This window comes from Amblyomma mixtum, chromosome 1 (genome assembly GCF_055824585.1).
Source record: "Amblyomma mixtum isolate Tamu chromosome 1, ASM5582458v1, whole genome shotgun sequence".
Classification (NCBI taxonomy): domain Eukaryota; kingdom Metazoa; phylum Arthropoda; class Arachnida; order Ixodida; family Ixodidae; genus Amblyomma; species Amblyomma mixtum.
In genome coordinates, this window is record NC_143012.1 from 92,169,328 (window position 1) to 92,183,684 (window position 14,357).

Genomic DNA, 14,357 nt, shown 5'->3' on the forward strand with positions numbered 1-14,357 from the left:
GTTTACTAACACAGTTTTGCTGCTTCTTTGCAATGTGCATAAAAGCTTCAACCACTTCCCGTGTGGATTGGTCCTTGTGGGTGTGCAGTGTCTGTGTGTAAGAGGAAGTGAAACATAGCCGAGGGCAGCAGTTGGTTGCTCAGGGAGATAAGATTAGGGAATAGCCAAGGGCAGCAGTTGGTTGCTCGGAGATAAGATTAGGGAATAGAGGAGGGCAGCAGTTGGTTGCTCAGGGAGATAAGATTAGGGAATCTGCTGGGATAGAGCCCAGGACAGCTCTGATATGAGGCAGCATGGGGGAATGGCCTTCGTATACAGCAGGGGGTGTTCTAATCAGGATTCATTGCTTCCATCATTTGCTTGACGGCTTCCTGGGTCCCATTCGGGAGCACTTCGTATGAAGTTATTGAGAGCGCATGAAATCGTTCGCATGATGTGTTTTGCTTGAGAGTTCATCGACGTCGAATGGAAGAGAGAGTGTTGGTGATACTTCTGAACAGAGCACTTGTCTTCCGCTTTTTTTTTTTTTTTCATTAACGGGGCTTTGGGGTCCTGAAAAATGGCCAAGAAATGGTGTAACAGCCCGCTTTCCTTGTCAGGTTGGATTCTGCTCGTTGCAAGGTCGCACTTCATTCTTTCTCTCTCGCTCCCCCCCCCCCCCCCCCCCCCCCGTGTTGTTGTGCAGGTTCTCTGACGCAGGCCATCCGAAACTTTGCCAAGAGCCTTGAGGGCTGGCTGACCTCTGCAATGCAGGGCTGTCCCGAGGACATGGTTAAGGTCAAGGCAAGTGCTGGTCCTCTCTCTCTCTCTCTCACTCTCTCTCTCTGCAGCTTGGTCGTGTCAGCTGATCACGTCTGGGACTGAGCAGTGTAGAAACTGACAGAAGTGGTGTTCAAAACGCAGTTCCTCCTTGTGTGGGCTTGTCACCTGCATTGGCCTCTCTCATCAGTTGAGAGAGATGAGAGAGGCCAATGCAGGTGACAAGCCCACACAAGGAGGAACTGCGTTCTCAACACCACTTCTGTCCGTTTCTACACTGCTCAGTCCCAGACGTGATCAGCTGACACGACCAAGCTGCAGAGAGAGAGAAAATGCTTGCATGGGCCGCATTTTTTTTTTTTCAGATTCGAGGGCCAATTTTTTGGGGTGCGGCCCATACACGCGATGTGCTTTTTTTTTTTTTTTTCAAATAAAGACACACCAATCAGGGAATGAGCGGCATGTATTCTACGTTCAGTCATCACTCGCGGAGTATTTCGACTCTGAGCTGGTGCAGTGCTCTGGTGCACGCTAATCCCAAAAGAAGCCGCGCAGCATGTCCGCTGTCAACGTGTAGATATGGCATGCGTTTGGGGCCCGCCGCTGCCCTTTCCTCCTCCTACCTCGGATTACCCCAAAACGACGACGATGGTGGAGAGGGGGGGCGGGCCTCCTTTCCTACCCCTCTCGGTTTCAGCGGCCGCGCGCACGGGACACAGAGAGAACAGAGAGTGGAGATGAGACGTTGGAGACAGCGGACGCGACACCAGTGGCACCGTACTCGCTACACGCGCAACTCCTCCTCTGCCTCGCCGCAGCTTTTCGCTTCAAGATATCCAGGCTTAACCTTAGCTAAGCCACAGCCAATTTTGTGGTTGCACCATCATCGGGCGCACTCCTCGGCCACATCACATTTCCTGCCCGCCACCCACTTGCCGTCTTTGAGAGCTAACTCCCAACCGTGTAGGTATTAAGGTGCTTGCTCATTGTGCTAAAACTGCAACGCTCGGCGGCAGCACGCGAAAGCCATAACTACGGTGAACTAACATGCTGACATGTCACAGAAAACTGGAGCGTGTGATACTGATGCCGAAGTGGATAGCGGGAGCTCTCAGCGAAGGAAAAAGTTGACTATGATGATGATGACGCATGGCCTAGGGCGCCATCCGTGGCCGGCACCTGGAAGCTTCTGTGCGCGTGCGTGGCCTTCGCGATCGAGCACGCCGTTGCTTGCAGCTGGGGCTGATTGTGGAGGCTACAGTGCGTGTGTTTAGAAGGCTATTCTCACGTGGGCCGTGGAAAGTTCGGGTGTGGCCCTTACACGGATATTTTTTTTTCACATTTCCTTTGGGGAAATGGGGTGTGGCCCATACACGGGTCTGGCCCTTACACGTGTTTATACGGTACTTCCCGTGGAATGATGACATTGCGGCATGCGTGAAGTCTAGGACTGCGAGGCAGCTATCGAATGCGCTCTGTGAGATGGTGTCACCACTAAGTTCGAAAGCCGGTAGGAGAAGCCAACTTTTCGAATACCTTGACGCCGTGAGGCAAACCGCACGACGAGCACGGAAAAAGCAAAGCTGGCTCTGAATGTAGAAAGAAGGGGGCGTGGGTCGCTGATATAGGAAAGCCAGTCAAAGTGAAGTGAGGAGTAGAAAAGGGAAGAAAAGGGCGTGTGGTTGTAGCCTTGCAGCACGAAGCACATGGAAGCAGCAGCAAGAAACGGAGGCACAGCGAAAGTGCGCAGGTGGTTTTGCCGCGCTTCACTTTGTCATGCGCATTTCCTTACTGCTGCCTCTTAAGGGGGGACCCTGGTCTTGAAAAGAAAATTTTATTAATCTAGATGTAGTAATGAAATTTTCAGGCCACATGTATTTTTGTGTGCTGATTTTAGATATGTCATTTAATTTCGTGCAAAACAATTCCTTGAGCACTTATGCAGTTTTTATGCAGGTATATTGGGAAAAGTTTTGCAGAAAATTTGCGGCCAGAAACTCGCTGAAATGCATGCCATTGGGTTCTCTTGACACCATGGAATGCAATAAGGGTAAAATTATCATCCTGGCTATCATAGAACTTGAGTTATAGGGTACTGAAGCTGCCACATCAGAAACAGGAATACACACTTTTCTTCTCATTTCTGAAGCGACAACTTCAAGTTCTATGATAGCCAGCATGATAATTTTACCCTTGTTGCATTCCTTGGTGTCAAGAGAACCCAATGGCATGCATTTCAGCGAGTTTCCCGCAGCAAATTTTCTGCAAAACTTTTCCCAAAACACTTGCATAAAAATTGCACAAGTGCTCAAGGAATTGTTTTACACGAAATTAAAGGACATATCTAGAATTAGCGCACAAAAATACATGTGGCCTGAAAATTTTATAACTGTGACTTCATTAATAAAATTTTTTTTTTCAAGACCACGGTCCCCCCTTAAATGACGCTGAGGCTACAAAAGACAATGCCATGAGCATGAAAAACTTTTTCACATGGAATCAAACTCGCTTTATATTTGTAGCCACATTGTATTCGTGTAAATGTGGTGCTTCCACAAGACGTAAACGATGTCGAAAATGTGATAACATGTGAAATTTGGTAACATAATTATCACATAAAGGAATGATAAGAGAAGGATGTAAGGTATTTCTGAGTGTTTGTTTTATAAACCAACATTTTGTGCTTAGTAAGCAGCTAGAGAGCATAGTCAGAGCCATCACCAACCATTGGTATGGTAAAGATTTTTGCTGATCCAAGCTGCTTTACTATAGAAGGGTTCTACTGCATATTATGTGCGGCCCAGGCAAGCAAAACACCTTTGTTGTTTCTTGTTGAAGTCCTTTGAAACACTAAATGCTTTTTACCAGCAGGTATGATTCCGTTCCCTCAATAGTACTGTCCCACAGCTTCCAGTTAAGCAACGTCGTCTAGCGGCAGATACTGAAAAATTTTATGAAAACAGATAGGAACACAATTAAGAACCATCATTCTCAACAGCTCAGTGGTGCAATGAATTAGCCTTGCGGTTCTGTCTGTGAAAGACAGCAGTTCGAATCCTTATACTGGAAACAAAGTTTTCTTCTCTTCCTTTTCTTTACCCACCGCGGTGGCTCAGTGGTTATGACGCTCGGCTGCTGACCCGAAAGACGGGGGTTCGATCCCGGCCGCGGTGGCCGAATTTCGATGAAGGCGAAATTCCAGAGGCCCGTGTGCTGTGCGATGTCAGTGCACGTTAAAGAACCCCAGGTGGTCGAAATTTCCGGAGCCCTCCACTACGGCGTCCCTCATAGCCTGAGTTGCTTCGGGACGTTAAAGCCCATAAACCAAACCAAACCATCTTTCTTTTCTTTAACCCCTTTAACCATCAACCGTGATCTTTCATCTTGGGAGATTGTACCAATATCGCCGATGACTAGTCATTCTCGTCCGGCCTAATTTTGCAGTGTTTCACTGCCAAAGACAATTTAGGGTCGGCAGTTGTGTTGGTTGCAATTTTCTACACTAGACGGCACCAGTTATCCAGGAAAATGTGTTTTGTGCCTTTAGAGCATATTTTAAGCCCGACAACAATCAGGTGCCTTTGAGTCAAAATCCACATATCAAAAGTTACGAGACAAGCCGGGAGGTGTGACTGGAGGTATTGTTGAGAGAATGGATTGAATGAACGATCACAGACTGTGCCGCTTATATAAACTCAGTTTAATAAAAAATAATGATGCCATCACTAGCCTAGCAAGGCTAGAGAAAAACATCTCTGCTTATAATGTGCGCCATCCTGAGGTGTGGTATGTTCCAAAATGTAGAACCAATTATGGAAATCAAATGATGAAATTTAAATTGCCTACACTTCTGAACCGCATGATAAAGGATGTTAACATTAACATATCAGATATATCACCAAAAGAACTGCGTGTATTGTTTGTATAATGTTGTGATATGATTTTCTAGTTCTTCTTGCCTGTTTTATACTAACTTTTTCAACGATGTTGCCATATCCAACTGTGTTCTCTTGCCGCACGCTTCTGTCCTACCCCGTGTGTTGGGGGGTCAGGGCTTTTCAAGCTGTTCACACAGCTTTTCTCCTGTCCTCCTCGCAGCATCTTTTTGTTGCGGAATAAACTTCAATTTCAATTTCAATGCCACCGGCAGAAGCCAACATTGCAGCCATGGTTACGAAGTTCCCCTCTTGCTCTTTCCGGGGGCAGATTGGCGCCGTGAGTGCGTTCGCGCAAACCCTCCGGCGGTACACCTCCCTGAACCACCTGGCACAAGCGGCACGGGCCGTCCTCCAGAATTCGTCCCAGATCAGCCAGATGCTTGCCGACCTCAACCGCGTCGACTTCCACAACGTCCAGGTGCGTGCCTGTTGTTTGCCTCATTGTGCACCTGCAGATGAGGGGGTAAGCACTGATGAGGGGGTAAGCGCACAGATGAGGGGGTAAGCACTGAAAGGAAAGTTTGAGGTTGTGTGTTTGTGATTCTGTAACGAGGGTTCACGAGGGGCAGTGCATTAGCAGTGTGGGTGTAACCTCCCCCTCCCCCCCCCCCCCCCCCCTGTGTTGGTGAGTGCAGGAGCAGGCGTCGTGGGTGTGCCAGTGTGAGGACGGCCTGGTGCGGCGGCTGGAGCAGGACTTCAAGCGCACCCTGCAGCAGCAGACCTCCCTGGAGCAGTGGGCCGCCTGGCTGGACGGGGTGGTGGGCCAGGTGCTGGAGCCCTTCCGCGGACGCCCCGAGTTCCCCCGGGCGGCCCGGCAGTTCCTGCTCAAGTGGTCCTTCTACAGGTACTACCCTATCTCTCTCCCTTTTCAGCAACTTTAGGCGAAATTCTAGAGGCCCGTGTACTGTGCGATGTCAGTGCACGTCAAAGAACCCCAGGTAGTCGGAATTTCTGGAGCCCTCCACTACGGCGTCCCTCATAGCCTGAGTTGCTTCGGGACGTTAAACCCCAATAAACCAAACCAGAAAACGACAGCAGAGTCTGGGTATCAGACCGTGTACATATCGTCCACGAAAGTTATCCATAATGGTTTGGTTTATGGTCTATGGGGGCTTAACGTCCTAAAGCAACTGAGGCTATGAGGGACGCCATAGTGGAGGGCTCCGGAAATTTCCACCAGCTTCAGAGAATGGCAGCAGAGTCTGGGAACATGCATGCGTATCAGACCATGTACGTATCATCTACGAAAGTTAACCATAATGGTTTGGTTTATGGTTTATGGGGGCGTAACATCCCAAAGTGACTCGGGCTATGAGGGACGCCGTAGTGGAGGGCTCCGGAAATTTCCACCAGCTTCAGAGAATGGCAGCAGAGTCTGGGAACGTGCATGTGTATCAGACCATGTACGTATCATCTACGAAAGTTAACCATAATGGTTTGGTTTATGGTTTATGGGGGCGTAACATCCCAAAGTGACTCGGGCTATGAGGGACGCCGTAGTGGAGGGCTCCGGAAATTTCCACCAGCTTCAGAGAATGGCAGCAGAGTCTGGGAACGTGCATGCGTGTCAGACCATGTACGTATCATCTACGAAAGTTAACCATAATGGTTTGGTTTATGGTTTATGGGGGCATAACATCCAAAGCAACTCAGGCTATGAGGGACGCCGTAGTGGAGGGCTCCGGAAATTTCCACCAGCTTCAGAGAATGGCAGCAGAGTCTGGGAACGTGCATGTGTATCAGACCATGTACGTATCATCTACGAAAGTTAACCATAATGGTTTGGTTTATGGTTTATGGGGGTGTAACATCCCAAAGTGAGTCGGGCTATGAGGGACGCCGTAGTGGAGGGCTCCGGAAATTTCCACCAGCTTCAGAGAATGGCAGCAGAGTCTGGGAACGTGCATGCGTGTCAGACCATGTACGTATCATCTACGAAAGTTAACCATAATGGTTTGGTTTATGGTTTATGGGGGCGTAACATCCCAAAGTGCCTCAGGCTATGAGGGACGCCGTAGTGGAGGGCTCCGGAAATTTCCACCAGCTTCAGAGAATGGCAGCAGAGTCTGGGAACGTGCATGCATATCAGACCATGTACGTATCATCTACGAAAGTTAACCATAATGGTTTGGTTTATGGTTTATGGGGGCGTAACATCCCAAAGCGACTCAGGCTATGAGGGACGCCGTAGTGGAGGGCTCCAGAAATTTCCACCACCTGGGGTTCTTTAGCTGGCATCACACAGTTCATGTGCCTCTAGAATTTCGCCTCCATCGAAATTAACTGCCGCGGCCGGGATCGAACCCGTGTCTTTTGGGTCAGCAGCCGAAAAGATGCAGGTTCGATCCCGGCTGTGCCAGTCAAAGCCACTGGCAAAGTAATTCTCCAGTTAACTGCACTATCGCTCTCATTGCATTGATCACATCCACATAGTCGGACTTGTTCATTGCAACATAAGAACTGTTTTTTTTTTTTCGAACCATTTATTTTTTCCTGGAGCAAAATGGTGGTTTGAGCTAGTTGGTACATCTTTAAAATTTCACCAGCGCTGCGACTAGGAACAAGAAACAGAGAAGGAAGAACAGAGAAGCGCTTGTCCTTGTCTTCCTTCTCTGTTTCTTGTTCCTAGTCGCAGCGCTGGTGAAATTTTAAATTTTATTTTTTCCTGCACCTTGTGAATGGAAACACCTGCCAACTGAAATCGTGCGTAGAGATGGTAACCTGCTTTTCCTGAAGTTCCCCTCCTAACATTCTCTGATCGCAAGAACCATGTTTGTATCATATTTTTCTGCATTATTTTTATTTTCAGTTCACGATGTAAACACAGAGAAGCGATCACATCGAAGTGAGAGGTGATTACTCTGTGTATTGTTCTCTGGCTCTGAGGGTAAATAGATAAATGAGTGAATACATAAACAACTGCACAAAGGTTGTTGCTGCAAATCAGTACCTCTGCTGAAACCCAATACAGTGGAACCTCGATTATACGACGTTCAGGGGACCGCGCGAAACCGTTGTATAATCCGGGTGTCGTATAATCGAAAATCAAGCGTGATATTTTTTAACGTCTGAACTTCATCGTCATCTTTTTTTTTTTTTTCGGAACACAAATGCAGCACATTTTGCCGGCAGAGGGCTAGTCTTCAACAAACAAGATAAAATGGCCGTTGAGGCTGCCGTGAGCAGCGGGGCAGCGGCTCGCGTGGTTTTCTTGATAGGTGGAAAGATTAAGGCGCACCGGTTATCGACTGGCTAAAGTGTGCCTACCGTATTTACTCGATTCTAAGCACCCCCTTTTTTTCACGATCGCGATGCCCAAAGTGAGAAGGGGTGCTTAGATTCGAAAAAATCTAAACTGACCCCCCCCCCCCCCCCCCCCCCTACTGGGCCCCTCATTTCGCGGCGAAATCTCAATGAAACGGGCGCGAGAAAAAACATTTTATTTAGGAAACATTCAAAAGAAAAATAACTGCAGACAGTTCTGTGCCGCCATCTGTCTTGTAGTGTCGGAACGCAGCAACACAAAAAGCACCGTGGACGCCGCTGTCCTCGCTTCGGCGAGCGCGGCCTCGCCCGCTTATCTGTTTTTTCAGCAGCGCCCCCTCCGGCGGACGCATTTGTTGCTGCCACAGGCGTCTTATCTTTTCTCTTTATCTTTCCTCTGATCTTTTAACTCTCCTCTATCTGCACTTGGCAGCGGTGGTGGCTGGGCTCGAGCCAGTAGGCAGGCCCGTGCAATTTCCTTTTCATCCTTCTCTCAGTCACAACAACAACGCGCAGGCCGCGCCTCCTCGGGACTCCGACTGCACAGGCTCGACGAAAAAGAGAGCAAGTGCACTTGGCGGCCTCGGCAACGCTCTCTTCCGCGCAAAAAAGGGGGTGCTTAGATTCGCATGCAAAGTTTTTTTTCGGAAATTTTTTTCCGAAAATAGAAGGGGGTGCTTAGATTCGGGGGGTGCTTAGAATCGCGAAAATACGGTACATCCCGGCCTGCGTTTGCTGACGACCTTTTTTGACGGACGGTACGAGCCAGACGTCGTACGAAGCTGGGTCCTTCTAAAATTTGCATCGTATAACCGAGGTTTTTAATGCATTGTCTCTATGGGGGTTTTGCCGGGACCGCACAAATTCGTCGTAAAATGCGGGTCATCACATGACCGGGGGACGTATAATCGAGGTTCCACTGTACTGCTGCCAATGGAGTGCTGGGTGTTTGGACTCTTGCAGGTGGAGCTCAGCAGCACCATTTCTTAGTCTCTATTTTGCAGTTTATTTTTATCCGTAGTCTTTCTTAGCGCCTTAACCACCATAATAATTCCCCAAAACATGTAAAAAATCACTACATTTTCTGGCAATTTTTGGCAGAAATGACTGCTGTCGATCATTTCATGGACATGTTTTATGGACAACTACTGCCCTCTAGTGTTGAAAATTGCAACCAACGTATTTGCAGATCATGAATAGTCTTTAGGCAGTGGGAGCAACGCAACATCGGACCGGGTGAGTGTGACTTGTTTTAGGCGATATTGGTACTGTCTCCCTTGACGAGTACAGCTCATGGTTGGTGGTTAAGGGGGACGAGGGTCTTAAAACTGACCTTTTCATTTATGGCTCCAATCTCATGAAATTTTGCACACAGATGTGATTTTCTCTTCCAATTCCACAACTGTATTCATAATTGAGCTGGCAGTCCTAGATCAAAAGTTGTCTTAAATTCTAGAGTGTAATTGGGTAATTTATTATGCAGCTTTAATGAACTTTCTCATTGCATTTTGTTACTTTATTCACATGAATTGATAGCCAGAGAGTTCCCATACCCGATGACATTCTTACTTTTTTTGTTTAGGCCACATATAAATAGCAATCTACAATTAGCTTAACGAGCTGCAGTGTCAAATTATGCTACCTTTACTCTCAACGTAATATATCGGGATGGCATACCTTTAGAGAAAAACGAAGAATGTCACCGGGTATGGGAACTCTCTGGCTATCAATTCATGTGATTAAAAGCAGCAAAATGCATTGAGAATATTCATTAAAGCTGCGTGAGAAATTATCTAGTTGCATTCTAGACTTTTTAAGATTTAAGACCACCAGCTCAGTTATGATTACATATTTGAAATCCGAAGTGAAAAATGCATCTGTGTGCAAAATTTCATGAGATTCTAGCCATAAATGAAAAAGTTAGTTTTAAGACTCTCGTCCCCCCTTAAAGGGTTGAGAATCAATATGATATTACGATTACAAATCGAAAGGTAAGACATACGACATTGCTCACGCAGGATTGGCAGGAAAGACACGTGTGCTTACCACTTCCCCATTTCTCGTGCAGTTCGATGGTGATCCGTGACCTGACCCTTCGGAGCGCGGCCAGCTTTGGATCGTTCCACCTGATCCGCCTGCTGTACGACGAGTACATGTTCTACCTGGTGGAGCACAAGGTGTCCAAGGCCACGGGGAAGACCCCCATCGCAGTCATGGGAGAGGTGGGCCGCTTCACTTTGGGCGACCGCGTTTGCGTATCCATTTTTAAAGGGGGGGGGGGGGGGGCAGAATTGTAACAGAGTCATGGAGGGCGTCTGGAATTTCTGTGCTTAGTTTTGGAAGTGACGTTGAGCTTCTTCCCAGGTGTGGCATGTTGACTGCCAACTACTCTTTCTTAACAATCAGTTCATATGTCTGTTTTCATGTCCAGGAAAACCTCGTTAATTCGGAATTCAGGTGAGTGGAAAAAATATCTGAATGCTGAATTATCGAATGGCCCACCAAAACTGCCGAAAACCGTTTGCGTGAAAGCGAAGTTTATTTTGTGGGAACTTGGGCAATTTTTGGCGCCTTTGATGACTAAAACTGGGTGACAATGACGATTTCTGCAATTTCTGCAATTTTGCAATGGTAAGGTTCTTTGCGGCTTCTTTCAGTGTCCAGAACAGTAGTGCTGGAGCTTCTTCATGTGTGCCGTCATGTGAGGAGGCTTCATTGCACAAACGGTGAACAGCATGTGACAAGCGCGGAGTTTCGGCATGATGGAAGAACAGAAATACCAACGCAGATGGAAGCGAGCGAAACATGCATTGGCGCGGAAGCGGCAATATGCCTTCAAACTAAAATAACAAAAAAAACGGAGCAAGGTAACTATTGTACCAAACGGTGTGTGGCTTGGCTGGCTTGCTAATATGCGCCACCGATAGCCACCATCGCCACGGTCTGGCAACGACTGGTGATGAAGCTCCAAAAATGAAACTACGCAGCAGGACTCTCCCTCAGCCTGTTGATGGGGGTGTGGTGAGGAACCAGACGAGGCTACATTGACAGGGTATCGGGAACGCCCCTTTTATTCCGATTGCTTATACAGTAGCCGACCGATATTTCGGACTCCAATAATTCGTCGAACTAGCCCGGTATTTCAGACTTCACTGAGGAACCGTCGCGCACCTCATAGGAACGTGTACATTTTCACGACCGATATTTCGGACTGTGCGGAGCCTAAAGGTTTGAATTTTCGGACTAAAAGAGATGCCAACAATATTGTGGTGATCGCTTTTCAATCGAAAGTTTGTTATTTCGGCCTAATATAGACGCGAGCGGGCATCGCTGTCACTACAAACCCATTTGTCGCCACCGTGAAAGCCGCCATCTTGGATTTAAACGGAATCGGCTCGGCGGGCGCAATCAATCTGGCTTGGATAGACTTGGCTATTTGTTCTCCATCTGTCCATTCGAGATAAATGAGATGCTTTCCATTGCCATCGAGATGGCCTTCATAGGGCGCGCGATCGCATTGAAAACGGTACAGCGGGACAGCAGCAGCGTCCGCTGCGGCTTGGACGACGCGCCCCGCGGTGTTGGGCAGCAAACGCGGTAGACAGGAAGAGGAGGGGATGCATTCGGAGGCGCTCGCTTCCGCTTGTCTTCCCGTGGGTTATCTCTGGGTCTTCGCGAACGTCATTGCCCCATGCAAAGTGACTGTTCTTGCTTCGCGCAGCGACTGCATTCATTCGCGATATGACCGCAGCCGCATCACACTATTTGGTATCATGTGATAGGGTGCGTGCATGAGGAAAGCACCGCTATGACTCAGATGGAGTCTAATATCGCTTGCAGGCGGAACATGGGGAACAGCGATTTTTGCGATTTTAAAAGCCGGTTTTTTGCAGAAAAGTATTTTTTTAAGTTCACGGATTTTTCGGACTGTTCGATTATTCGGACCATTTTTCAGGTCCCGCAGAGTCCGAAAAATCGGTCGGCGACTGTATACAGATGAGATGAATGATTGGTAGCGCCCCCTATGCATACACAAGACTGTAAATGTAATAAATGTGATATGACTGCAAATGTGATGTGCATTAAGTGTAATGTGCAGTTCAGGCCTGTGGACGAATGACTACCTGGACGATCGCCTATCGAGCATGTCATATCTCGACTCGGTGCCCCTTCAGGGGCTCGTCCGAATTTACCGATGTGAGACCCACGGTGTCCAGATAAATAAGATTCTGACACCATAGACTTGCATGGGCGTTTGGCGAAACTCCGGTGGCAGTCCGAATTTCTGGATGAACGGAGGCCGAATAAATGAGTGTTTACTGAAGCAACGTTGCTCCCTCGTTATGTTTTCGGTTTGAGAATGGAGGGTGGTTTTCGGCCTGGCACTGGTTTCCGGATGACGACAGTAGCGATGTGTGTCTCGGAAACTGACTTTAGCACCAATCCTGGCCTGTCTTCAGTCCAAATTAACCTGTGCATGCATGATTTCACTCCAAATTAACGAGTGTGTGGTGCCATTGACTCCTGTACATTTTTTACGAGAGGGAACAGGGAGGCCGAATTATCCGGGTTTCCGAATTAACGGGGGCCGAATTAAAGAGATTTGACTATATAAACAAATTCAGTGAAACCTCGTTCATATGGCCCTCGTTAATTCGGATAATTGGGGCTGCCACCGGAGTCCCGCCAAATGTCCATGCAAGTCTATGGTGTTGGAAGCTCGTTTATTCAGACACAATGGGGCTCACATTGGTTATATTTTGATAGTAGTCCACAGGACTGAATTGCATATCACATGTCCTGTTGCATGAATTGCATGTCCCGTTGATTGCATGCCAAGGCAGGTGTGTTGACAATCGGCAGGTTCCCGTTGATAGGCGCAGTCCGGAGTTTCGTTTTCCGAGCAGTTGCTGTTTTCACGCAGCTTTCATCCTAAAAGGTGATAAAAATTGCCAAGATAAATTGTGCCTTTAAGTGAATGCTTTTTGGCAGTTTGGGGGGGGGACGGGGGGGGGGGGGGAGCATTTGATAATTCGACATTCAGTAATTGTGCCGTTTTTTCCGCTCCCTTGGAGTCCGAATTAACAAGGTTTTGCTGTGCATGAAAGGGCTGAGGAAAAAACCTGACGGAGCATTGTTCAGTCTTGAGGATTTTTTTTCTTGTCTTATGACTTCAGCTAGACCATAGCAGGCATAGAGGAGGCATAAATAGTCAATTGAGAGTAGTATAATGTGTACGATAGGCTTCTCATGTTACTTTTTTTTAGAACTCTATGCCGTCAAGATGTTAGGCCAAAGGTTTTTATTAATGAAGCCACAATTATGAAATATTCAAGGAACACGTATCAGCTGCAGACCCGAAAACCACGGGTTCGATCCCGACCGCCGCAGGTGGGATCGAACCCGCGTCTTTTGGGTTAGCAGCTGAGCTCCATAACCACTGAGCCACCGCGGAGGGCGGTCGAATTTTGATGGAGTCGAAATGCGAGAGGCCTCTGTTCAGTACAGTGTCAGTGCACATTAAAAAACCTCGGGTGGCCGAAATTTCTGGAGCCCTCCACTACGGCGTCCCCCACAGCCTGAGTCGCTTTGGGACGTTAAACCTCCATAAACCGTAAACCTTTAAATTTCACCCACCCCAAACAGTACTTAGCCATTTTTAATATAGAGTAGCATTCATTTTAGTTTCCACACTGAAAGCTATTACGGCACAGTTACGTACACCTTGTTGACGAAAGGTTTAGTGGACTGCAGTTGCAGCTTCATCCTGGAAATGCAAAGCACATTGGCACCATTTGGTGACAAAAGCTAAAAGTACATCTTCGGCGATGCGAAGGGTGTGTTGCTTTTCATCGAAGCACGCACTGGATAGAGCATGAACTTTAATGAAACATCAGGAACACTCCTGAAAGAAAAACACCTTGTACTTTTAAAACAAGTCTATTGTTTTATCAAGATGGCACATGTTGGACTTCACTAATAATGGCAGGGTTTCACCACAAGATGGCACTGCGTGCTATATTTTCAGTTCCGAGTTAAAGTTATTAATCCTCACTTCTTCAATATTGCAGTGATTAATTTGTACAATATGAGGCATGATCTTTTCATTCTCTTGACACGTTTGGGTACCCGGGTTCGAACCCGACCGTGGCGGCCGCGTTTCGATGGAGGCGAAACGCAAGAGGCGCCCGTGTGCTGTGCGATGTCAGTGCACGTTAAAGATCCCCAGGTGGTCGAAAGTGCGACTAAGGTGTCCGCTGACCCAGGTGGCCGGTTGTGTACCTTTCCTTCCCCTTGCTTTATCTGAAGGTTTTATCTGTATTTAGACCTACGTTAGACCTTGAACTTGGAACATGCAGCAATCCAAGTTAAAGAAACTCCTCTTTCTCTCTTTCT

At 47.6% G+C, this 14,357-nt stretch overlaps 1 protein-coding gene across 1 annotated transcript in view; it reads left to right on the forward strand.

Moving 5' to 3' along the window:
• The window catches only part of LOC149367208 (DNA-binding protein RFX2-like), a 76,700-nt gene that overhangs the window by 60,904 nt on the left and 1,439 nt on the right, over window positions 1-14,357 (forward strand). Inside the window, exons 14-17 of the mRNA XM_089554528.1 lie at window positions 686-783; window positions 4,966-5,115; window positions 5,333-5,541; window positions 10,030-10,183. Of these exons, the coding sequence (XP_089410654.1) occupies window positions 686-783; window positions 4,966-5,115; window positions 5,333-5,541; window positions 10,030-10,183 (611 nt within the window). The remainder of the gene's footprint in view (window positions 1-685; window positions 784-4,965; window positions 5,116-5,332; window positions 5,542-10,029; window positions 10,184-14,357) is intronic.